Source organism: Meles meles, chromosome 18 (genome assembly GCF_922984935.1).
Source record: "Meles meles chromosome 18, mMelMel3.1 paternal haplotype, whole genome shotgun sequence".
NCBI lineage: Eukaryota > Metazoa > Chordata > Mammalia > Carnivora > Mustelidae > Meles > Meles meles.
Window position 1 is genome coordinate 22693185 of NC_060083.1, and position 26287 is coordinate 22719471.

The 26287-nt window shown below is 40.3% G+C and overlaps 1 protein-coding gene and 1 pseudogene across 1 annotated transcript in view; one reads left to right on the plus strand and one right to left on the minus strand.

The window, feature by feature from the left end:
* Positions 1-18498, minus strand: part of NUFIP2 (nuclear FMR1 interacting protein 2) — a 32623-nt gene extending 14125 nt beyond the window's left edge. The window contains exons 1-2 of the mRNA XM_045984448.1: positions 18009-18498; positions 10703-12427 (exon numbers count right to left, since the gene is read on the minus strand). Of these exons, the coding sequence (XP_045840404.1) occupies positions 10703-12427; positions 18009-18291 (2008 nt within the window). The 5' untranslated portion in view covers positions 18292-18498. The remainder of the gene's footprint in view (positions 1-10702; positions 12428-18008) is intronic.
* Positions 18499-24218: 5720 nt separating this feature from the next.
* On the plus strand, positions 24219-25161 carry LOC123929874 (annotated as a pseudogene).
* Positions 25162-26287: the final 1126 nt, after the last annotated feature.

The window sequence follows — 26287 nt, forward strand, 5'->3', positions numbered from 1 at the left end:
ACAAGATATAACTGTTTGAAACCACCCAAGTTCTTTAATGGATTGAAATCACTTACTTAGCTTAATCCTGATTCGGTTTTAGGTTTTAAACATAGATTTTACATGATTTCTGGTAAGAAAGTCTTATTACACTGAAATAAGGGCTCTGAAGCAGTGAATTTGATTATGCCTTTTTTTTTTTTTTTAAAGATTTTATTTATTTATTTGACAGAGATCACAAGTAGGCAGAGAGGCAGACAGAGAGAGAGAGGAGGAAGCAGGCTCCCCACTAAGCAGTGAGCCAATGTGGGGCTCAATCCCAGAACTCTGGGATCATGACCTGAGCTGAAGGCAGAGGCTTTAACCCACTGAGCCACCCAAGCGCCCCTGATTATGCTTTTTGAGGAAGGTAAAGGGATGTATGACTTAGCTAAAAAATTAGCCATGGCCAACCAAGCTTGTAGCAAGAAATAAATCAATGTTATCTGAAGTGCTGAACTGAAAAATTAATGCAATTCCCCTTCTAGTTATTTAATAATAAATACTTCTATAACTAGTAGCAACTTGATGTTCTTGATTAGAATTTTAAGTTTCTATGAAACTTAACTGAAGATCAGAAAGAAGGGAATAAATTAGATATTGTTTGCATAATTAACAAAAACCTAGTAATAGAGAATATATAGGAAAGAAGAAAATTGTATTTTTGCCCTTTTTGAAGTTACAAACGTCTCCATGCAGATTCTAAATACAAAACAAGTTACTCTGTGTAATTGTTTTAACTACCGTAAGAGAAGCTGAACAATGTAAGGCACATTCAACTATATAGTGTTGTAACACAGTCTACTTCTAATACTGCCCTCATCATCTTCCCCAAAGTCTTTACTTCCCAGTTCTTTTTAAAGTTGGATCCCAGCACCCAATTATGCAAATAGTTATTGAGAAATGGCCACAGGAAGTCATGGTTTCTGCTTTGAAAATGTATCAAAGTAGGCGATTTTGTTAAAATTCTGCAATTTAGACTGCCACCATCCAAATGTTAAATTTTACCATATAAAATTTTTCAAATATTTAGTTACACAACCTCATCAGGAAGAAAATTTAATATTCAATTTTCTAAAGCAGACTACTTCTACTTCCTACATAGCTCCCTATCACAATGCTCCCTGTAGTAGATGCCCAATAACTTAGAAGTTCTAAATTTCAAGTAGTTTCAAAACTACTATTTAGGGTCTAGGGATATAGATGTGAAACCAGAAAGGCTCTAGCTCCGTGAGCTTAGTAGAAGAAACAGCTTTTCTAGATAGGAGTATCAATATGAACAAACCTTGGTGATATTCAAGGAGGAGGTATGCTAAAGCAGGGGTCAGCAAACTTGATTTCTACCCATTGCCTGTTCTTGCAAACCAAGTTTTCTCGAAACAAAGCCACACCCATTTTATATATTAGCCATGGCTGTTGTTGTGTCCAAGACAGAATCAAGTAACTAGAATTGCAAGGAGAGACTGACCCCATGGTTCACAAACCCTAAAAAATATTTACTAACTAGTCATTCATATAAAAAGTTTGCTAACCTCGAGGCACCTGGGTGACTCAATTGGTTGAGCGACTGCCCTCAGCTCAGGTCATGATCCTGGAGTCCCGGGATCGAGTCCCGCATCGGGCTCCCAGCTCATGGAGTCTGCTTCTCCCTCTGACCTTCTCCTCACTCATGCTCTCTCTCTCTCTCTCAAATAAATAAATAAAATATTTTTTTAAAAAAAGTTTGCTAACCTATGCTTTCGTGGTCAAAATTATTTGGTAAGGCTGGAAGTCACTAAGACAAAGATTTAGACAAAGAATACTACTCAGGGAACAGAGCTAAAAGTCACTAAGAAGTAAAGACTTACACAAAGACAAATGCTATTCTGCTACTCAGGGAATAGCACAAAAGCACATACAAAGGAAAATTTCCTATTTAAACCATACAGCTGAAGGGAAGCCACTGAAAATATCTGAGATTATTATACTAAATATCGGTAATAATAGAGGTAATTGCAGAGTATGGATGAAGCGATAGTACAGTCATCCCCCTTATCAGGAGAGAGGTTCCAAGACCCTTCCCCCCACAACAGCGGATGCCTAAAACTGCAAATAGTACCAAACCCTACATATACTATGTTTTTCCCTATACATACATGCCTATGATAACGTTTAATTTATAAATTAGGCACAGTAAGAGATTAACAATAAAACAATAAAAAACACACTGTAAAAAAAGTTATGTGAGTGTGGTCTCTCTCAAGTGTCCTCCTGCACTGTACTTACCATTTTTCTTGTGATGATGTGAGATGAATAGATGCCTAGTGATGAGATGAAGTGAGATGAATGACAACAGGCATTGTGACATAGCGTTAGGCTACTACTGACCTTCTGAAGATTCAGAAGGATCATCTACTTCCAGACCACAGTGACCGCGGGGAACTGAAACCGCGGAAAGCAAAACCACGGATAAGGTGGGACTACTGTACAGAAAAAGAGCCCAGTAAATGTTACTGCAAAAGTGAAGAAATTAGGACAGTTGTATTAGAGGTAGAAAGGAAAAAATGGGTATGTTAGAGACAGGATCCATATAACCTAATCATCAGGGTTTGGAAAAAAATGAATTCAGTGTCATATACAAAGATTAGAGTGGTGATGTTGAATATATGTGGTTTGAACTCAAGAGTAAAAGCAGTTGAAGTTTTGAGCTTAATACACAGTGACAGAATTGGATGAGATTACTCAGAGGAGTATGAGTAGCATGAAAGGGAGACTGAAAGAGCACCAACATTTGAGAAAAAGAGAATGATACCAGGCAGGTTATGCTGAAGATGTAAAAAGGAGGAAAGTGAGTAGTTATGGAAATGCAAATTAGAGAATTTAGGGAGGGAGTGTTCAACTATGGAAATTCTTATTCAAAGTTAAGACTGTTAACTTTCTAGCCACTCTCTTTTTCCCTAGCTAGATGTCACTGCCTTGTTCCAGCAGTGGTACCTTACGAACATTTCTGCCGTGTAATCTTTTTTTTTTTTTTTAAGATTTTATTTATTTGACAGAAATAGATCATAAGTAGGCAGAGAGGCAGGTAGAGAGAGTGAGAGGGAAGCAGGCTCCCTGCCGAGCAGAGAGCCCCACGCGGGACTCGATCCCAGGACCCCGAGATCATGACCCGAGCCGAAGGCAGCGGCCCAAACCACTGAGCCACCCAGGCGCCACCCCCCGTGTAATCTTTTTTTAAGAAGCTTCTCTCACCCTTAATCAGGTCTCACCTTCTATCTTCTACACCATGGCTATCATTCTCTCCCTCTAAAAATATAAATCTGAAAGGGACCAAAACATTTCAATGGATTCTCACGGCCTACAGAGACAAGATCTGTTCGTCTTGTATAAAATTTCCAGCATTTGACACAGCTGTACATCAATAAACTGGACAACTAAATTAAAGATTTTTAAACTTATATCACTCACTTTCCTTGAATCACTCTGAATGACTAGCATGTTCAAATACTATTTCATTTTCTCCACCTAAAATAGTTAGGACTTTCCTTGTACAATAAATAAACCAATTTCCACTTCTTTTTAAATCCTGACTAGCCTTCTCTGACCCTCCCATCCCCCTTAGGAGTTTCTCTACGTTCCGCACACATTTTATGTATTTTTCTACAGAGCAGTCACACTAGTCATGTATTTCCTTCCATGTATGTTTCCGTATTAGACTGAATTCCTTAAAGACATGAATACTCTCTTTTCATCTACTTATCACAACTGCTTCCCACAGAGCTTGGTGCTATATGTAAATATTTGAACAAAATACTACTCATAAATCAGTCAGGAAGTAAAAATATAACAAAGTAGTATTATGTCCATCGAAACTGATATTCAACCATTTTTGACCTACAAAAACAGCAACTACATACGGTCCAACCAAAAATTCAGCATTTAATTCTTCAAAGAAAAAGACTAAAGCTAAGGTTAAAGGTTTAAAATTGAGACCTTTTTTTTTTTTTAACTTTTAAAACTGAATGATACTATTGTCCCAGTTTAATATTAACATTTAAGGGGCACCTGGGTGGCCATTGGTTAAGCATCTGAATCTTGGTTTGCGCTCAGGTCATGATCTCAGGGTGGTGAGATCAAGTCCCACACTTGGCTCTGTGCTGGGCTAAGAGCCTGCTTAAGATTCTCTCTCTGGCCTTCCCCATCTTCCCTGCCCTCACACACTTCCTCTGTTTAAAAAAAAAAAAAAAAAAATCAATCCTAAAAAATCTTCTGAAAACATTTAAACTTCTTAAAGATTTATTTATTTGAGAGAGCGAGCGAGCTAGCAAGAGCAGGGGAGGAGGGTTGGAGAGGGACAAGCAGGCTCCCCAACAAGCAGGGAGCCTGATGTGGGGCTTGATCACAGGACCCTGGGATCATGACCTGAGCTGAAGGCAGACACTTAACCAACTGAGCCACCCATGCACCCCAAAAATATTTAAAACATTTAAAAAAGCACATGTCTCAGGGCATGTGGCTGGGTGGTTCTGGAGGGCCCAGCCAGTTGGGCAGCCAATTCTTTTTTTTAATATTTTATTTATTTGACAGAGAGAAATCACAACGAGGCAGAGAGGCAGGCAGAGAGAGAGAGGAGAAAGCAGGCTCCCTGTGGAGCAGAGAGCCAGATGCAGGGCTCAGTCCCAGGACTCTGGGATCATGACCTGAGCTAAAGGCAGAGGCTTTAACCCACTGAGCCACCCAGGCACCCCTGGGCGGCCAATTCTTGATTCTGGCTTAGGTCATGATCTCAGGGTCATGGGATTGAGCCCTGTGTCCAGCTCTGGGCTGGCAGCCTCCTTGAGATTCTGTCTCCCTTTCCCTTTGCCCCTACACAAGCACACACTCTATCTAAATATTAAGTTTTTAAAAAGTCTAAAAACCAAAATAAAAAGCATGTCTCCCCACCAAAAAAGAAAGTCAGTCAAATATAAGGCTAAAAAAGAGGACTGCCACAATTGAGAACCTCCCCCAGGTCAATTTACCACTGATTTTGTCTTCCCATCCTTCATCAATGATGGCTACCTCATCATACCTGTTTTGCTGTTCTGATTTCCTTCCCCAACCACTCCATAGTACCTCCCTATTCTTTTGCAAAGAAGACTGTCAGAATCTTCTCCCCACCCTTTCCTTTTCCATTTTTGACTATACCAGAGAATTAACAGCTTATTATCTTTGTTTAAAAAATTTTAGGGGCATCTGCCTGTCTCAGTTGGTGGAGTGTGTGACTCTTGGTCTGGGGTTGTGAGTTCTAGCCCCACCCTGGGGGTAAAGATTACTTAAAAATAAAATCCTAGAAAAAATTTTTTTAAAGTAACCTCTACACCCTATGTGCAGCTCAAACTCACAAGCTCTAGACTGACTGAAAGTTGTGCTCGACTGACTGATCCAGCCAGGCACCCTGATAACAGCTTACTTTCAGGTAAATTTGACTGAAGTGGTTAGAAGTCATCACCTTTTCAGGATCCTTCACTGGATCAATTTCAATCTTATATTCCCAATTTGGAGTTATACCAAACCAGACTAAATAGAACTGTCTGGACCACCTCTAAATATATACATTAGAAACTTGGAGCTTCAAGGTTTGCTTTTGGGTTCTAGTTCATTTCTACTTCTATGCTTATTCTAATCTAGTTTACTCTGAAGGTAAAATATCAAATTCAAGTTGCTTGGAATGAAACTGCTATTACTAAGATAGTAATAGACAATTTCTGCTTTTATAGCATGGGTGGTTCTTCCCTCACTTTCAGGAGGTAAGCTAATAATAAAATCTGGGGGTTAAATTTTACCTTCTATAAATTCTTTACAAGTTACCTTTCAGACTAATACCAAAGTAAATTCATTACTATTGCACTCATAAAAGCAGACTTAATGAAAAATCAAGCATCTTAATATGGATGCTAAAATGGTAAGTCACTAGGAAAAAATGGATCTCACAACCATGTTAAATTGTTACAAACATTCCTGTATGTCCCATATTATAGAGGGGGACAAAAGGCTCCTTCCCCAATCTAAGAAATTCAACTAGGGCTGAAACCAAACTCAAATCTTTAGGCACCTGTAGCTAAGATTATGAGAAAGACAGCGTGATGCCATAAGCAATCACGGAGCAGTAATAGTAAAATGCAGTAATGAATTTACTTCTTCAACACTGTGTTTAAAGGAGAAAATTTAGTATTCAGATCCTTCTGTAAACAAAAGTCCTCTTTCCCTTTGATGGATTAACCATAACTTGTCTCCTGCCTTCTCCTACCCTTGGAGATCAACTTCCTCACTCCCAAACCTAAAATCCCCCTTTTAAACTAAGTATCTATTTTCAGGTAAGTAATACATTCATATGACTACAAATACAAATGGGAAAATCTTGTTACTCCTCTGCCTAGACTATTCTAAGAGCTCATTAGAAAAACGCCTTCCAATCTACCTTACAAACTGGTGCCACATTAATCTACCTGAATGCAGGTCAATAATACCAACTCAGTTTTTTAAGCTCTTCAGTAAAATAAAACAAAGGCTGATGTACTATTTTATAAATTTAGAAGCCCAGACTTAAGAACAACTTATGATTTCTTTCAGGTACACAGAAATTAGGAATATTTCGGCATTCGTCCCTCTCCCATGCAGTTTAAGTCACTTCCATTCCACCAGCCCCATCTCCCTGATATTCAGTGGCTTCACACCTGCCTCCAGAGCGACCTGATGATCTGGCAGCAACTTACCTTCTTACTATTTTATGTCCCCTCACCATAACCAAAGCAGAACCCTTTCACTGTTTGCATTTACTCAGGATTCTCCAACTTAGCTATTCTTTATCTTCCTCTTCTCTGTATTTCCATAAGTCAAAAAATCTTCCCCCATCCATCAAAACTCAGATTAAATGCTCCTGCCTCCGTGAAAACATACCCTGCATTTACTCTTCCCACCTTTACTCCACTAAAAATTCTCCTTCCACTGAGGTCTTCTATTTCTATCTGTATACACTTAAAATCTTGCCTGATAAACTTGTGTACTTTTGCCTCTACTTAAGCTCTACAAAGAAAAAGACTCAATCTTTCAGTCTTCCATAACTAAGTGAAGTACTTTGCCTATAAGTACATAAGAAGTGAAAGGAAAACACACACACACACACAATTACTGCACAACTGTGTCAGAGAAAAGAAAAAAAGGATTAAGCTGAAGAAAGCTCTCTAAACTTAGAGTTCGCAATCCTAGCAGGCAATGAGAACCATCTAGTGAGCTAAAATATATTTTTATTCCAGGGTGTAGGCCAGATCTAGTGAATCAAATAATTTATGCCAATAACCTATAGAAGTTACAGAGAAACAAATTTTTAAAGTTTCATACTATAGCGCCTGGTGTCCCCTCAAGGATATTTTATACTAGATTAACTGCCATGCTGACTCACTTCAACCATCAAGAATTACACCTTATTTTATTCATCTCCCCCTGCATCTCTACATGCTGGATAAAATTTACCATATCAAATTATTTTTTCATGAATACTACAAAAATATCAGCATTCTGAATGCTTGATAACCTTCAGCACAGTATTAGGCAAGATAAATCAACCTGGTTTAAACACTGACCAAACACACAACTCACACCAACCTACCTTATTTCAACAGATTTGGCTTCAAATGACCATTTCAAAATCAAAGATTACCTCAAAAAGTTAGGATCTAGTAAATGCTTTAAAGGAGGCAACAGCTGTCTGTCCTGTACGTGCATTAAAAGCTATCACTCTAACATAATGGAAGTTATCAATGAGCAAAATGTTAGGTACCTGGAATTTGCTCTTGACACTCCTACCAAAGAAACTGTGAAGGTAGATAGGTTAAGCAAGAATGACTAAGCTTTTCAAATGTTCAGGCTGGACAATGGGTACTTTGGGGTTCATTATAGGTTCCACTTTTGAATATAAATTCTTTCATGGCCAATTTAAAAAGATAACACTTTAAAGTTCACCCCTTAAGTGCCACTTGAGAAAAATAGAGAACAGGACCTATGTCTCACCATACATATTAATACTACTATGTAATGGTACAATATTCCTCCAGATAATACAAAGATTAACCCTCCTGTTTCTTAAGGAAAGTTAATAGCATAATATGTATCATAAGCTAAAAGAAAAATCCCAAGAATTAGAATTCCCACCAATCCCTTTTTTTATGCCTCATGTGTCTATCTTTATTTCATATCCTCAAATGTATTGAACATACTTCCAAGGCTGCAAGTAATTAATGTTTAAGCTAAAAAATGCACTATTCCTACTGAACTTACTAAGCACCCTCTTACTTACTATTTCCAAATAAAGTTGTTGAAGAACTTATTTTTGAAGTTAGGAGGTATGCATAAGAACTTCTATTCCTGAGCCTAACTAACTCGTTAAGTGATCACCTTTGAACGTTTAAAAAGACTACACTAAAGGACCAAAACAAACAAACAAACAAACAGGTGTTCTTTTAAAGGATATTCCAATAAGCCCAACTGATTACCTTCTTTAGAGTTTAACTTAAAAAAAAAAAAAAACTACAACAAGTCAGCCTTCACTTTATAAGAACTTCAGATCTTCAAAAGGTTGTAATTCAAAACAAATTCAAAGAAAAGAGAAATTAGTGACCTAATGAACCAATCCACATTTGGCAGTAATTCAAAGAACCTGCCACTTTGGGAACTAACTGAACTGAATGTTATACATTGTTGGGGGGAGGGGGGATGCAGCAACAACACAATCAATACCAATTTAATCTCAATAATATTCAACTACAAAACTCAAATTGATGCACTTCACTAAAGCAAATCATTCGTTAATATCAACAAAATTAAATATAACTGCATCCATGTAGGGGCATTAAGCTCATCTAAATACCACTGATTTCATGTTTAGTTAGCCTACCTATATGGAAAATGCATACAGAATACCTAGAAATAAATAGGAGTTAATACTCCCATTTAAAAAGGCTTACAATTCACCACAATAAAAATCTATATAAAACTAGGAGCCACTTAATGGATCAACTTGTCCCAGACTTTTTCACAGGCTGTGGAAGAACACCAGATATCCTCTCAGGTTCACACAATGACCACCAATACAGAATACTCAGGTAAAGATTTTCCCAGTAAAAGTCTCTGGAAGGCCGATGGCACAGAAGATATCACCAGATATGCCAACACCCCCAGCAGAGTTTAACTTATAATTCACCACAAGTCTTAAGAAACTAAGCAATTTTTTGGTCTTAACTTTCCTAAAAACATCCACTTCTTGGTCAATTCATTTATTTCCAAACAGCAGTGCTGGAGAAAAAAGTGAAGACAGGTAATTTTATCTGCCAGGATTTCTACTCCTGAACTCCCATAAGGCAATACTACTACTTACTCCCATTTTTTAAAGGAAGAAAAATAGTAAAAGGACATCTGTTCATTCTACTAACGTCTTCCAGTTTGCAGATAAGGTAAGGTATGCAGAGGCGGCAATTTGCTTCAAAGTCACATAAATAGCTTTGTTATTCATCTCCGAGGCAGTGATTCTTCCAGGGAGAATACGGGAATTACCTCATCCCCACTATATGATATGCTGCCCCTTCCCTGCAGTTCCGAGTCACTGCCTCAATGAGCCCATACTAAAAATGGGAATGTGCAGCACATCCTAGGTGTGTGTATGCACGCATGGGGTATAGATTTCTGTTAGGGGAGGAGGGGAATATGAAAATGGAAGACTGAAAACTACTGTTCTCAAAAGTATCAAGGTTGTAAACATCATTCACTAAGCCTTGTTATTTGCTGTAGGTATTTAAGTAAGTTATGCCATACAGCAAATTTTTAAGACACAAATAGCGGCAGACTCTGGATTTCAGCTCAGATGATCTCAGGGTCCTTCTAAGCCCTGAGGTGGACTCCCTGCAGGGAGTCTGTGTATCTCCCTCTCCCTCTGCTCCTCCCCACCCTTGCTCTCTCTCTCTGAAATAAATTAATTTTAATTTAAAATAAGACACCAAGAAACCATGTTCTAAAAAAAGTTATGGACATGGAACTTGAAAGATAGCTGATTCCTTTTTTAAACACAGGCTTCGGGGCTATGAAAAGTACAGACTCCCAAGTGCCTGGTTCTACAATGCTAACTGGGCTTGCTGTTGCAGTTATCAAAATTATTTTCCAGTTACCATTCAGCACCCATTATTCCTTTGTGTAAGAGAAAAAAATAGTTTGACACTCCATCTTTTTGGACTCCTCCTCAAAAACACTGCTCCTACTCATTTTACACAAATTAGAACGATCAAGTAAGCTCATAATAAAGAAGCATATGATATAAAAAGCAAAGGAGAGGGAACATCTGTTCAAAGAAAAATTTTAAAAACAACCCAAGAGAAAGTATGTCATCCCTTTAGGCACAACCCCACCCTTCTTCACTCTTTGAACTAAGTGTAGGAAGTCAAATACACTTGTATATATATATTTTTTTAAATGCTTTTTAGTTGAAAAAAAAATTTCTTCAAAATAGTACTATTGCCAAAGTTTATCAGCAGCTTTATCCACTGTTATTGTCAACTTAGTTCACAAATTCTTAAAGAATCTCCTAGTAATTTCCAAAATTGACCCTTAATACACCAGCTAATAAATATAAGTTAAATCGACCAGTAAGAATCTTTATATGAAAAAAAAGAAGAGTTACCTTTAGTGTGATATACAATAGCAGCCCTCAGGTCAAAAGAACCCCAGCTATCATTTCTTTCTAGGCCTCTCTGGTATCTCTGTTCTTTGGCGGAGCCTAACAAAGTGTTCGTAGGAGACGCCAGAGGATTTTGATTTTCTATCTCGTAGTCCTTTGAGAGAAACACTAAAGCACCTTGACTACTGGTGTCTGCTTTTTGCAGGTCACCTATATGACTGGGTTCCAAGGATAAGGCTCCACTCTCACTAGTAGTCCCAGATTTTAGAATGCTACCCAGAACCTGAGGACTAGTCCGTTTTTCCAGCTCATAAGCCTTGGGAAACACAGGATGCTCAGTTCCTGAGGGGATTATTTCAGCACCCTGTGAAACCAAAGTGGCAGGATATTCCCCTTGAAATGTCACCTCCATCACTTTATGATCTGATGACTTCCCGATAACAGTCTCAGGGCCAGCACTGGGCTCATTTATAAATGATAAACCCCACTGATTCTGGAAAATATCCCCCAGGTTTTGCTGATCTGTTTGAGACGGCAGATCCACTTGTGCTGTGCTCAAGAGCACAGTTTGCATATTTGAAGGATAGATAAAAAGGCTAGATTTAATTTGTTCAACAGCTGCTGAAGTCAGACTCATGTCCTGGAGAACTGAATCAGTCCCAGAAGAGATGGGTGTTAGAGTATTAGCAGCAGTAGTTAGCAGTGGCTGACCCCCTGGAGAATACACACTTGCATCAGTCCCTGCTAAAACAGGCCCATTAGAAAAGCTGGCCGAAGTAACAGATTTCAGCGCTGACATAGGGACCTGGGATAACCGACTTGAAGATTGGGTCTGAGTTTCCCCAGTAGATGACGAAGAGGATGAAGATGAAGATGGCGACACAGAAGAATTCTGTACAGTTTTGTTGAGGTTTTCCTTAACTTTGCTTGCATAACTTATTTTAGGAACTATTTTAGCGCTGCTATTGTCCACTGGAAAAACTGGGGGTGGTTTAAATAGGGTCCACGAGTCCTCTTTGGAGGTAACAGCAGAAGCATGCTTTCCTTTGGGCCGATCATCAAACTTTTTGCTGCTCACACCAGGTTTAATATCAGAGCTTTTCCGCAGCATATCACCCACAGCAGGTTTTCCTCGATTTGTTCCTCCAGGCCCAGTTTCATACTTCCAAATGGGCTTCGAACCATCTACTCGATTTCCCTTTTGTTCACTGTAGTCAGGCTTGAAAGTTTCAAGTCCCTGTTTTAAGGTTGGGACACTGGTCTCTTGTTGCATTATTTTGTCCTGAACTAAATTAAGGTTTTCACAACCCTTGGCACTATTGCGCCTAGCTTTCCTTTTTTTAGGAGTGGTATATCCGCTCTCAGATCCACTACCATCGTTATCTGCTCCTTTGCCCATATAACCATTAGTAATATAGCCAGAATTATTTGTTACAACACCATTTGGAATTGCTACTGTATCAGTCTTGTCTACAGACTGGTTCTCTCCAGATTTATTTTCATAAGATTTCCCATTCTTTTTGTCCATACTGTTTTTCTGCATGAAATTCCTGGTTTTAATTCCTGCTTTCCCAAAGGTGCTGGCCTTTACAGTCTGCTTCAGATTAGTGTCTACAATTTGTTGGTTGCCATTGAGGACCCTGGAAATCGGGCTGGTAGCTTCATCAGAACCCAGGCTCTTTAAAGATATTTCTCTTTCTCCAGCATTACCGTTTAGTTCACCATAGCCTAGAGGGGGGAAAAAAAGTTTTTTTTTTTTTAAACAATTACAATATACAGATTACCATAGCACCTAACTTTTTTTAAAAAAAGATTTTATTTATTTATTTGACAGACAGAGATCACAAGTAGGCAGAGAGGCAGGCGGGGGGGGGGGGGGGGGGGAGGGTAGAAGCAGGCTTCCTGCTGAGCAGAGCAGAGCACCCAGCGAGGGGCTTGATCCCAGAACCCTGGGTTCATGACCTGAGCTGAAGGCAGAGGCTTTAACCCACTGAGCCACCCAGGTGCCCCAATAGTACCTAATATTTCAAGACACTATGCTATGAGCATTAGCTTGACTATCTGTTATTATTTCACAGCTGCGAGAAAACACTTGTGAGCCCCATGAAGTCTACCAAGCAAGAGACTAAACCAAGTTGGAATTCAAACCAAAGTCTGAGGTCAGGAAGAACAAGCTCTTAAGCTGTATGCCATACTCTCTCATCTAACAGAATCAACTTTCCCATTGTTCTCACAGGCTGTTGTAAAATTTCCTTTACAATTAAGAGCAGAAACTACCCTCTGGGTAAAAATCAAGTTATGCTGATACATTAATTGTATGTATTACAGTAAAATTAAAAAATCTCTTTCTAGGGCCGCCTGGGTGGCTCAGTTAAACATCTGCCTTAACTCAGGCCCTGATCTCAGCGTCCTGGATTGAGCCCCACATCATCAGGTTCCTTGCTCAGCATGGAGTCTGTTTCTCCACCCACAACTGTCTACCCCTCCCCACGGCTCGTGCTCTCTCGCTCTCTCTCTCAAATAAAATCTTTGGAAAAAAAAAAAAAATCCCTTTCTATGAACCCATAAATGGCTGGCAGTCACCATAATCAGTTTCTACTGCATTCTGCTGAAGAAAAATCTAGGACTTGTGAACTTTTTCTACAGTAGTCTTGAATTTAACATTTCCCAGACATTAGATCATACTATTTATGTATGAAACCAAAAATACCCATGTACCAATGTTTCTAACTCTTTTAAGATACATTTTCTTCATTTTACATCTGGGTAAAAAGACTCTCAGAGAAATTAACTTGCCCAAGTCACAAAGTAAAGAACTGGAAATGTGAACTACAGTCTGCCTATAACATAGTTTACTATTACTATGTAATACTGCCTACAAGTGATGCAATATTATTTACTAACAAAAGTACAATGAGAGTTATTTATTTTTAAAGATTTTATTATTTGAAAGAGAGATACAGCTAGAGGGAACACAAGCAGGGGAGTGGGCGAGGAAGAAGCAGGCTTCCCGCTGAACAGGGAGCCTAATGTGGGGCTCGTTCCCAGAACCCCGATCATGACCTGAGCCAAAGACAGACATCTAATGACAGAGCCACCCAGGCACCTTGAAAGGTATTTAATTTTAAAACGTGTTATGGTGTTCAAGTTTCAGACTTTCAACTGCCATGAACAGTTTATTACTAAACGTTACTCAACTAGGCTAACAACAGTTGTTTCCCATTTTCTTACCAGTAAACAGTGGTATTAGTTATCCACCTTTCTATGATATGTTCCCCAAAGCATTCTGAGGTCAAGTAATTAGAAACAGATACATAATAGAAGGATACACACAAATTCACTTAAGGGAGTTTTTCAGGGGATTGGGGGAGGGGCATCCAATCAGAATACCAAGTAATTTGCCTTTGTCACTTTTATTCATTCATTCTTGTGGGTCTTTAGTCTGTGAAGGCTAAAAGGAATGTGAGCTGTATATTCTTGTTTTGAAATTGTTTTAATTCCCAATACAGTAAACATCAATATATACATAACCCACAGTAAAAGCTCTTCGTGAATTTTAAAAACATACGGGATCTAAGGTTTTTGTTTTTTGTTTTATTAACAAGTGCAAGAACCATTGTTTTAAAATAATTTGATGTGGAATAGAACAGTCTGGGAAGATGCACAACAGGATTTACTATAATTTTAAGGCACTCATTCCGTACCAGAGAAAAAGGACGCTACGAATGAACAAACAAAGGCATTTTCTCCTACTGTACTAACTTTCAGAAAATAACTCAAGACTATAATTGTTCCTAAGATGCAGTGGCACAAAACTTGTACCACAAAAAATTTATTTTGTTAAAGCTCTTTTGCAGAGTTGTATTTAAATTTTTTTGACTGCTGAAAATGTTTTTAAGATAGCCAATCAAATCAAACTTTTGGTGGAAAAATTCTAACTATGAAACTACTAGTAAAGAAGAGACCATTCCTTAGGATGTTTTCTGAAAGGTTCTTTTTTTTTCTTAGCAAAGCAGCAAGTTCCTAAATAGAGGCTCTCAACATTTTTAACAGATCCAAGTTTATCTGTGTACCCCTAGACTAAAACAAAACAAAACAAAAACAAAAACACTACATACACCATTTAACATTCTAACAGGCTAAACAAAGCTTTTGTACTCTTGGGCCTATTAGTCATAACTTTCTCAAAGGTAAACAGTCTTAAGAAAAAAATATTCCAATGTCTAAACTAACCTGGACCAAAGCCAAGACTATTAAGTGAACCAGGATAGTTTTTCCTGAAATTACTAGTATTTAGAGGTTCCATTATCAGGAATCACCTAACAATTTAATAACAGTTCAAAAACCACTATACCTCCACTCCCAAGTTTTAGTAACAAAAATGTTTCTCATTTAACTGAAGTTTTTTTCCAGGGGCACCTGGGTGGCTCAGTCAGTTAAGCATCTGCCTTATGCTCAGGTCATGATCTCAGGGCCCTGGTCTAGTGGGGAGACTGCTTCGCCCTCTCCCTCAGCACCACCTCCCCAACCCCATCATGCTCTCTTCTCTCTCAAACAAAGTCTTTAAATATTTTTTCTATAGAAACTTACACAAAGTGTGTAAGAGACATTTTCTTTTAAAACCTTAGGTATTTAAGAAAAAATGCAAATACCACAGAATCACTGAGAGAAATCAAAGGGCTCTTTGCACTTTCGCTATTCAGGTTTGCCATGCTAAAGCGTCTAACCCTATTTCAAATGGACTCTGCAAAACTTCAGTCCTAATAAATCTAGCTTTTGGATTAGAAACGCAAATTACTGAACACATTTGGCCCTCTCTTGCGCCCTCTTCTGGAAAAAGAAAACGGGTTCCTCTTTATAGGTTTGTGGGTAATGGGTCATAAAAGCCCACTTCAACATATTACAGACACATTTCAAAAATGCTCCGTTTTCTTAGTAAATTAGCATTATACATGTTGACGACACAGTACCGTGACCAGGCCACACAGGGAAAACTGTTCATCCCAAATTGTTTACATTCTCTCAAAATCGCTAAGCCCAGTTTCCCCTCTTTATCCTCTTCCTGGATTAGACATACTACTTTGAAGAATGCCGGGGGCTGAATGGTTCAGGGGCTCTTCTGTACGTAGAGAAGATTCCTGCAGGGGTGGGGTATATTAACACCTGACCAACGAAATAAAATTTTCCAATCTGAACAGTAATACTGCTTTATATTCCAAGCAACCACAATAAAGTAAGATTTTCTTTCCTCCAAACTGAAAAAGACCTAAGGTTTAAACATTTAGTGATATATACCTTCTGATAGTTTTCAAACTGTTCCAAATCCGTTAAGATTAATTCCCAATACACGTATATGTTCATTTCTACTGCACACCTGATGTCCCTACCCCCTCAAGTGGAAAATCTGGCATTCCAATTTCAGTCTTCAAATTACATTAAATCTTCAACAGAACAGTAACTTTTCTCCAGCTCTCAGTAACTGTTTGTATCACATCTGATATGCTGGGTTTAACATCCATTTTCTTACCATTCTCTTCATTTCTCTTCCAATTTATAAAGAATCTTTAATTTGTAAGAATCTGCCTAGTCACAAACTTTTAAAGTTCATTTCTTCTCAAATGTTTTCTAAAATGACTTTTACCCTCAATTTAACATTGTTCAAATCAAGAGTTTGGGGCTTGGCATCAATTTGAAAATAGGAAAACACCTTTCCTTTTTACAGGGAAAAAAGCCTCGTCCAAGGCAAGATGGTAGTGAACCAACCGCATGGATGAACCACCTCGTTTCTCCTTTAAGGACAAGAAACAGGGGTCAAAAAGAAAAAAACAAAACTCGCCCGCTACCCCATCAAATCATTTTTCTAATCTCGCTCCTCGAAATCACTACCCAAGCCCAGAGAGTAAATGCTGGGGGACTTGAGAGAGCTAAACAAGCTTTTTTTTTGTAAAAAATGAGCTGCTAGGAGGAAAGGGCCCAAGTGAAAGCCTGAGAGGCGGAGTCGTGAGCGAACCTGGCAGGAGACGAGGTTCCTGTGGCAGAGAAACTCGTGACCGGGGAGCCTGGTTCCCGCTGGGTACCCCACCCGGCCTTCAGGCACCGCCTTTACCCAAAATGTACCCCCCCCACAACCCTCCTGCCCCAAGGAGCGCCGCGGCCGCCGCCCGCGGCCTCCTCCTGGCTCCACTTCGAGGCCGGCTTCTCTCCCGGACCGCCCGCGCCTCCCGCCGCACCCGGGAGCGGGAAATGCGGCCGCCGGCGCGCGGGGCCCGGTGCAGGCCGCTCCCCTCGTGGCCGCTTCCCTCCCCCACCCCAACCGCCCCCGCCCCTCACCCCAGGGACCCGCCCGGGGCCGCGCGGCCGCCACCGGGTTACACAACCCGGCCGGCGACGGGGGGAGGGGCGGCCACGGGCAGGGGGCGACGGCGCCCCCGCAGTGCAGGGGGCAAGGCAGTCGCGGGTGGGGATCCCGAGACCCCCAGCTCCGCCGCGCCGAGCCCCCTCCACACCCTTCCCCCTCCGCTCCTCACTGGGCCGGAGTCGGTGACAGGAATCGGCTTCCAACATGGCGGACAGGAAGCGGCCCCGCGAGGAGGAGAGAACATTCCAGCCGCGCCGGCTCTGGGGGGAGCGGGCCCGGGGCGCCGGCCTCGCCAGGAGCCGTGAGGGTAGACTGCGGGGTCCGCTGCCCAAGAGGGGCGTCTAGAGGTGCAAATGACTCGAGAGACGAGGGGTCCGGCCGCCCCCCCAGACAGGGAACCCCAAGGCCACAGGTGGGCTTGGGGTGGCGAGTGAGGGAGGACACTTCCTCAACTCTGCCCACCTACCCTTGCCTCGCCGCCTGCAAAAGGGTCTCGCGACACCACCCGAGTCGGGATTCGCTAGGCCTTCTTGAGCTACACCCCGAAGGCTTCTGGGGGGGGGCGCTGTGGTCACCCCAACTCAGGGCCACCAGATTAAGGTTTCTCCGGGGCCTCAGGAAGGTAAACGGGAAAGGAATAATGAAGCTAGACTTCTAAGGCCGACCCTCCGGGTCTTCCTCCAGCCCGGGCGGGGGCCGGGAAGGTCACACTGGCCTGGTTGGGCCTCTCCAGTGTTGAGGGGAAGGAGAGGGCGCTGCAAACCCCGCGGCCCAGCCCGGGCTTTGGGAGAATGGAAGGGGGCTTCCCCAGACCCGCAGGTCACAGAGACACACACACACACGCACACACACCACTCCGACCGCGTCCGCGCTTTCCACATCCAGCCCCACCCCCATCTCCCCTACCCCCCACCTCCATTCCCCTTCCCCCACTCGTCCTCCCTCCCAGACCTGTTTTCTTCTTCGGCGTTTCCTGGTGCTGCTGGAGGGCGTGTTTCTGCTCATGTTTCAGCGCCTTCGGCTGGGCCTTGGGGCTGCCCTCGGCTCCATGCTGCAGGTATTGGTGAGGCTGCTGGTGATGGTGGTGGTGATGGTGGTTGTGGCTGTGGTTGTAGAAATAATAATGGTGGTGGTGGTGCGGCTGCTGCTGCTGCTGCTGCTGCTGGGGGTGATGGTGCGGATGGTGGTGGCTGTGATGGTGCTGAGGCTGTGGCTGGCCGGGCTTCTCCTCCATTGAAAGCGGCTGGGACTCCCTGGCTGAGGCTGCGGGCTGCTGCACCGTCAGGATCTGAGACTGCTTCTCGGGGCTCACTCAGTATATCTGAGCGCGTCTAGCCAGCGCACTGGTTAACCCAGCGATCCTGCGAGATTGGCAGCGACGCTCCAGCAATCAGGAGCCACGCTGGGCCGCAGGCCCCGCCCCTAGCCCAAATCCTCTTTCCTTCCCCTTCGCCACTGCCTGCTGGCCAACGCCACTTACCCTGTGCAACCTCACAGGGCCGGGCCTTCAACGTCAGCACTATGGCTCTCTCTTCTGTCGCTTTCTCTCCTTCACCGCGCAGTCTGCGAACAGCACTTTCTACACTCCTTACCCGCAAGCAAACTCACGTCGAGTGTAGCAGATTCCACTGGCGATTTCACTGGCAATTCCACTGGCTCGGGGAGCCATCTGTTGGGTTTTGCACCTCTTAGAATCTGTTGGCTCTTTTTTTTTTTTTTTTTTTAAATCCTTTTCCGGGTAACCAGAGGAGAAGCTCAGTTCCCTTAACCCTGAGACCACTAAAGGGGCAATACAAAAAGAGGAAATAAATACATTTTTTTTAAAGAACACAAGCGCTTCACAATCCCGTAGATCATTTTGTATTCTGGATTCATTTTGCTTTGTATTCATATGCTAATCTCTTCCTTTCCACGAAGGGATTATAGGGTTCCACAATGGGGTATCTGTGTAATTTTCTAAAAGGGCACAAAGGGTTTAAATCATTGTTTCTTTGTAGTTGGAGGCAAGGGAGAGCGGGAGGAAAATCTACAATCTACAGTGAAGTAGTTTTGTTGTTGTTGAGTTGTTGTTGTTGTTGTTGTTGTTGTTGTTGTTGTTAACCCAGGTGAGGTCAACTATAGAACCAAGATAAATTATAGAATATGAAGTTTCAAGAGCGAACGACAGCCGAAACGGCACTTTAAAAGTTACTAAATTTTAAAAAATTTTTGCTTGTATGGAAAATAATGGAATTTAAATACTCTTGCTCTTGTAATGTTGGTTTAATTTATCCTGCATTATCACATCACAGCCTGATTTTTTAAAAGCAAATGTTAGGAACATTGTGAGTGAGAGTGATTACTCAGGAAGGAAGAAAAGGGTTGTGCTGGGAGGGGCACAGGGGTACCCTTTGATAATATTTTATTTCTTGAGCTAGATAGTAATGACACATGTATTTGCTTTAGAATTACTTCTTAAATCGAGTATGTATATATGTATAATACACTTTTCAGTATATGTTATATTGGGGGGATTTTTTTTTAATTTAGCATAAAACATGATAATTTACAATTGTTAAGTTTACAGTTCGGTGGCAGTAAGTACATTCACATTGTTGTGCAACCATCACCACTGTCCATCTCCAGGACTACTTCTACATCCCAAACTGAAACTCTGCACCCATTAAACCATAATTCCCCCTTTCTCCTTCCCCACATTCCCTTTTAACCAGTATTTTCTTTTCTGTCTCTGTGATACCTCATACAAGTCAAACGATACAATATCTAATCTTTTGTGTCTGGCTTATTTCACTTAACCCATCTTCCAGGTTCACTGTATTGTAGTATGTATCAAATTTTCCTTCAGTTTTAAAGATGAATGATAGTCCATTGTATGTATATGCCCCATATTGTTTATCCATTCATTTGGCAATGGACCTAAGGATTGTTTCCTCAGTGCATATTTTACAGTTTTTAAAATGTGGCTCCAGGAGTACCTGGCTGGCTCTGTCAGTGAACATGTGACATTTTACCTTGGGGTTGTGAGTTTGAGGCCCACGTTGGGTGTGAATATTATTTAAAAATAAAACTCTGGGGTGCCTGGGTGGCTCATTCCTTAGGCGTCTGCCTTCTCTGCCTTTAGCTCTGGTCATGATCCCTGGTCCTGGGATAGTGCTCCCTGCTCAGTGGGAAGCCTGCTTTTCCCTCTCCCACTCCCTCCTGCTTGTCGCTGTGTCTCTCTCTCCCAAATAAATAAATAAAATCTTTTGGAAAATAAATAAATAAATATCTCAAATAAATAAATAAAATGGCTTTATTTATTATGGAAGGACAATATTAAAGGAACAAAGAAGCTTTAAGGGAAAAATCTGTGCTCTGAAATTAGTGAATATCAACACAAAAGCAGAATTAAAAGGTAAAAGCCTTTTTACAACAGCATATGTCGGGGAATCCAGACAACCATGACCAGGTATTGGCTTGTTCTTTATAGTGAAGGATTTGTGTCGCCTTGCTAAAATTTGAAGAAAGACCCATTTACCGTGTGATGGGGAGTACATTTACCTAATTTTGAGAGCTTAAACCCCAATAATAACATTGTGACAAATAAGTCTTTCCCATTGAGTAATTCCACCACTTTCTCATCTACTGAAAAAGAAATAAAAGTGCATGTACAAGCTAGAATTATGTTGATAGGGTTTTAGATTCCTTTCCTGACCTAAACATTTAGCTGGAAGGCAAGAATTCCTGAGTTCTAACTTCTGTTTCTCCCTTTTCTACATTACAGTTGCAGGCAAACCAAAAGCATTTACTGAGTTTCTGACTTACCTTAGCCTACCTTACTTTCTTCACATACAGTTGAATGAATTTTAGGAAATTAAACCTTGGCTTCAGGTGCTTTAGTAACTCTGAATGTTGCCTTAGCATGTAGCAGCATGGAGAAAGTCTTGTGATATGACATAAGAAAAAATGCAGAATATTAAATTCTATGTATGCTACCATCATAACCTTGTAAAAACATGAATATTTAAAAATAAGTATGGAAAGGGGCGCCTGGGTGGCTCAGTGGGTTAAGCCTCTGCCTTTAGCTCGGGTCGTGATCTCAGGGTCCTGGGATCGAGCCCCACATCGGGCTCTCTGCTCAGCGGGGAGCCTGCTTCCCCCTCTCTCTCTGCTTGCCTCTCTATCTACTTGTGATCTCTCTCTCTATATCAAATAAATAAAATCTTTAAAAAAAATAAGTATGGAAATACAGGAGGAGAATATGTACCTTTTCTTCCATCTGACTTTTCTAAAAGTTTTATATAAAATATGTTTGAAATCTGCCATGTATTTGAAAACAGTGATGCCATAATATCAAAACTCTGTGAAAAGAGAATAATTGGGTATTCTTATTTTAAGCATTTTTTAAAAAGATTTTATTTATTTATTTGACAGACAGAGATCACAAGCAGGCAGAGAGGCAGGCAGAAAGACAGGGGGAAGCAGGCTCCCCGCTGAGCGGAGAGCCTGATGCGGGGCTCAATCCAGGACTCTGGGATCATGACCTGAGCCGAAGGTAGAGGCCCTAACCCACTGAGCCACCCAGGCGCCCCTATTTCAAACATTTTTTATATAGCTTCTGCACTAGGAGAAAAACACAGCAGGAAACTATAACACGTCTGGTAAAATTACGGATGCTTTTTTTCCCCCTTTTCTCTATTTTCCAAGTGTTCTGTTATATAGCTACTACTTTTCATAATATTTTTAAAAAAGTAATAAAAAATTGTACAATCCTTTGAAATCCATTTTACAGCTTATTTTACCTATAGTCAATGTGGGAAGTTTTTTGTTTTTTGTTTTTTTCTCTTAAAGATTTTATTTATTTATTTATTTGACAGAGCGAGAGCACAAAAAAGGGAGCAGCAGAGGGAGAGGGAGAAGCAGGCCTCCCGCCAAGCAGGGAGCCCAAGGTGGGACCAATCCCAGGACCCTGGGATCCCCACCCAAGCTGAAAGCAGATACCCAGCTACCTGAGCCAGCCAGGCACCCCCAATGTGGGGAAGTTTTAATGGTGATAGGAAGTAGGTTAGTGTTTTAACTATTGCTATAACCCTAGTTGTTAATATTTATTGAGCATTCACTATGTGTCAGGAACTGTACCAAGTATTTTATCTCTGTTTTCATTTGTAAGTTTTTAAGATAAATACTAAGCCTGTTTGATAAGGAATTTGAGATAAGGAATTTGAGGCCTGAATAAGTTAAGAGAATTGCTTATAATTGAAAGCCACCAAGTTTATAACAGGGCCTAAAATAGATGCCAGATTGGCTGGATAGAAAGAATTTCTAACACTATCAACATGATATACATTTCTAAAACTCTAGTAAACTTCTGAAAAAACATTCATGCTGTATTACAACCACTAAGAAGATGGTGTCTGTTATTAACAGAGGCAGGGTATACTCTGAAGCTAATGAAGGTTCAGGGCCCTTCAGTGCACAGGCCCCTCCAAATTCCTAGAAATGACCTTTTGAAAGAGTTAGATATTTCTTCATTATTTTGTAAAATTTTTTAAAGTAATATGTTTTTGTATTTTATTCCTTAATGAGGGAAGACTCCCAATTTGAGGTTCACCCTGGTTAACAGTCATTTGGGAATCTCAGAAGTGTTGTAACTCAATAGGTACTTTAAAAAAGTCATATTTTATAATGATAGGGAAAAATATTGATACTATAATTCAAGTGCAAAAAGCAAAGTAACAAATTCTATATACACATTATTGTTGCATATAAAATATGCATTCAAGGACTATGAGGGAACTTGAAAAATGAAAGCAATAAAATCTTTTTATTCATTTGTTCATTCACAAATATTGATTAGGCATTTTTTTATGTACCATGTATTATACTTTTTGTTATTTGGGTGTCATTTGTTTGTTTCATTTCATTTTATTTTTTAAAGTTTATTTACTTAAATAATCTCCCTACCCAATATGGGGGTCAAATTCATGACTCCCAATATCAAAAGCCACACGTTCTTCCAACTGAGCCAGCCAGGTACCCCTTGTTTTATTTTTTTAATCCATTTCTCTTATTGATTCAGTTTTGGAACTTGGTTAAATATATTTGCAAGATTGTCTTAATTATCAAATGAAATGACTTTTTATACACCTTTAATCTTACACTTCATGCACTATGACAACTTAAGAGATCTAGAAATATTTAACTCTCCAGACCTCAGTTTTTTCCTCTCTAAAATAGGAGAATGGGCAAAGAGGCCTCCAAATTTTTTCCCATTCTAACATGTAATGATTATATATATCTCTGCTCATTCTTCCCAGATTGATTAGCCCTTTATTTCATTATAATAAAAGTATACAACAGCAGGAAATTTAGCTGATAAAATTTGAGTTTTTCAACTGTAACAATTGATTATAACTTTACAGAAATTATAATCAGAAACAATATTATGTAGTTTTATATAAATGGAAATTGGCTTTCTGGTGATAGTTCCAGTTTCAAAATGAGGCAAATCACTAGTAACATCCACTGTTTTATTTCAGCAGGGAAAGAATTTTATTCATGTATATTTCCTTTAGATCTTAATATTTTTGCCTAGAGACACTAACTTCAAAAAACTTTCAAAGGAATTGAACAGAGGTATGGGTAAATTAGGCTAGTCTTTTAATAACTGGAATGTGACAACTTTTCTAAATATTAAAGTTTTAAAAAGTGACATTTTGCTTTTATGAAAAGTATTACGGGAAAAGTTTGAGGGAGAAACTACAGCAGAATAGTCTACGTTCTGTAGTCAGACAAAAATGAGATGGGATCTCTATTTTGAAACTGCTTAGCTTAGTGACCTGGCTTGGGCAAATTATTTAACCTCTCTAAGGCTTAGTTTACTCAGCTGAAAAAAGGAAGTAATATTAGTGCTTAACTCACAAGGTGTAGTGAAGTTTAAATAAGATAATATACACAAAGTTGTTGAGTATAGTGTTTATAATATTAGTAAGTGGTGTCAAATATCAAATGTTAGTGATATCAAATTATTAAATATTAGATATAGCAAGATAAATTCTCAGATATATTTCATTAAAGAAACTGAGTTTCAGAGAACTCAATTAGCAAGTTAACCAAGAATAGAGTGTTTTCCCAGTTTTTGAAATGATAGGCAAATAGCCCTTTGGCTGTCTGAGCCGCACCATGGCAGTAGGTAAGAGCAAGCACTTTATGAAAGGCTGCAAAAAGGTTGCCAAGAAGAAAGTGGCTAATCCATTTTCTAGAAATATAGTATGATGTGAAAGCACCAGCTGTGTTCAATATAAGAAATAAAAACACTAGTCTAGAGCACTCAAGGAATGTAAATTGCATTTGATGGCCTCAAGGGTGGAGTTTTTGAAGTAAGCCTTGCTGATCTGCAGAACGATGAAGTTGCATTTAGAAAATCCAAGCTAATAACTGAGGATGTTCAGGGCAAAAAATGCCTGACTAACTTCCATGGCATGGATTTTACCAGTGACAAAATGTGCTCCATGATCAAAAATGGCTGACCAAGGTTGAAGCCCATGTTGATGTCAAGACTACCAATGGTTATTTTCTCTGTCTATTCTGTTGTTGGTTTTACTAAAAATCTCAATTATCAGGGGCGCCGAGGTGGCTCAATCAGTTAAGGATTGGACTCTTGATCTCAGCTCAGGTGTTGATCTCAGGATCATGAGTTCAAGCCCCAAATTGGGCTCCATGCTGAGCTTGGAGCCTACTTTAAAAACAAAACAAAACAAAAAAAACCCCTCAAATAATCAGATTTGGCAGACCCCTCCCACTAAGCACCAACAGGTCTAGGGGAAGATGATGGAAATCATGACCTGGGAGGAGCAAACAAATGATTCAAAAGAAGTGGTCAATAAACTGATTCCAGGCAGCACTGGAAAAGACATAGAAGAGGCTTGCCAATCTGTTTCTCCACTCCATAATGTCTTTGTTTGAAAAGTGAAGATGCTGAAAACCCTGAGTCTGAATGGGGAAAACTCATGGGACTTCAGGATGAAGGTGGCTGATAGTTCTGAAAAAAACAACTTAGGATGAGACAGGTGCTGAAGTTGAACAAGCCGATAGATAAGAGCCTCCAGTCCAAGGAGCTGTTTAAAATTCAGACTTTTTTTTTTTTAAAGATTTTATTTATTTATTTGACAGATAGAGATCACAAGTAGGGAGAGAGGCAGGCAGAGAGAGAGAGAGAGAGAGGAGGAAGCAGACTCCCCGCCAAGCAGAGAGCCCGACGCGGGACTCGATCCCAGGACCCCGAGATCATGACCTGAGCTGAAGGCAGCAGCTTAAACCACTGAGCCACCCAGGCGCCCCTAAAATTCAGACTTTTAATGGCAACCAAAAGTCTTTTTTTTTTTTTAAAGATTTTATTTATTTATTTGCCAGAGAAAGATCACAAGTAGGCGGGGGGTGAGGGGAGCAGGGTCCCCGCTGAGCAGAGAGCCCGATGCAGGGCTCGATCCCAGGACCCTGAGATCATGACCCGAGCAGAAGGCAGAGGCTTAACCCACTGAGCCACCCAGGTGCCCCCCAAAAGTCTTATTATGTTGAAGAAAAAAGGCAAATGTCAGCTAAAAGCAGTAGTGCATTCCGTCTCAATAGCAGTCCTCTTCAAATAGCACGTGCAGAGTTGGCTTTTACTTTCTTCTCTTTTGCTTTTCTGTTTTCTCTAAATGTTGTACACTGAGCATTTATTCCTTTTATTTAAAAAAAAAAAAGAAAGTATTTTTAAAAAGTGAATGAGTTGGGGCACCTGGGTGGCTCAGTGGGTTAAAGCCTCTGCCTTTGGCTCAGGTCATGATTTCAGGGTCCTGGAATGGAGCCCCGCATCGGGCTCTCTGCTCAGCAGGGAGCCTGCTTCCCCCTCCCTCTCCCTGCCTACCTCTCTGCCTATTTGTGATCTCTGTCTGTCAAATAAATAAATAAAATCTTTTAAAAAAATGAATGAGTTCAACATCCAATTATCCTGCCTATTTGTGATCTCTGTCTGTCAAATAAATAAATAAAATCTTTTAAAAAAATGAATGAGTTCAACATCCAATTATCCTATGAACATGAGTCCAAAAAAAAAAAAGGCCAAGAGAATTAATCTGCCATTTTGGATTCCTTTTTGAGTTCCCAGTAGATGAAATGAATTTATGTTTGAATTAATCAATAAATACTTAGTTGTCAGGACATATCCTCAGTTTGTTGGAGTCCATAATTAAATGCTTCCAGGAGTTGTA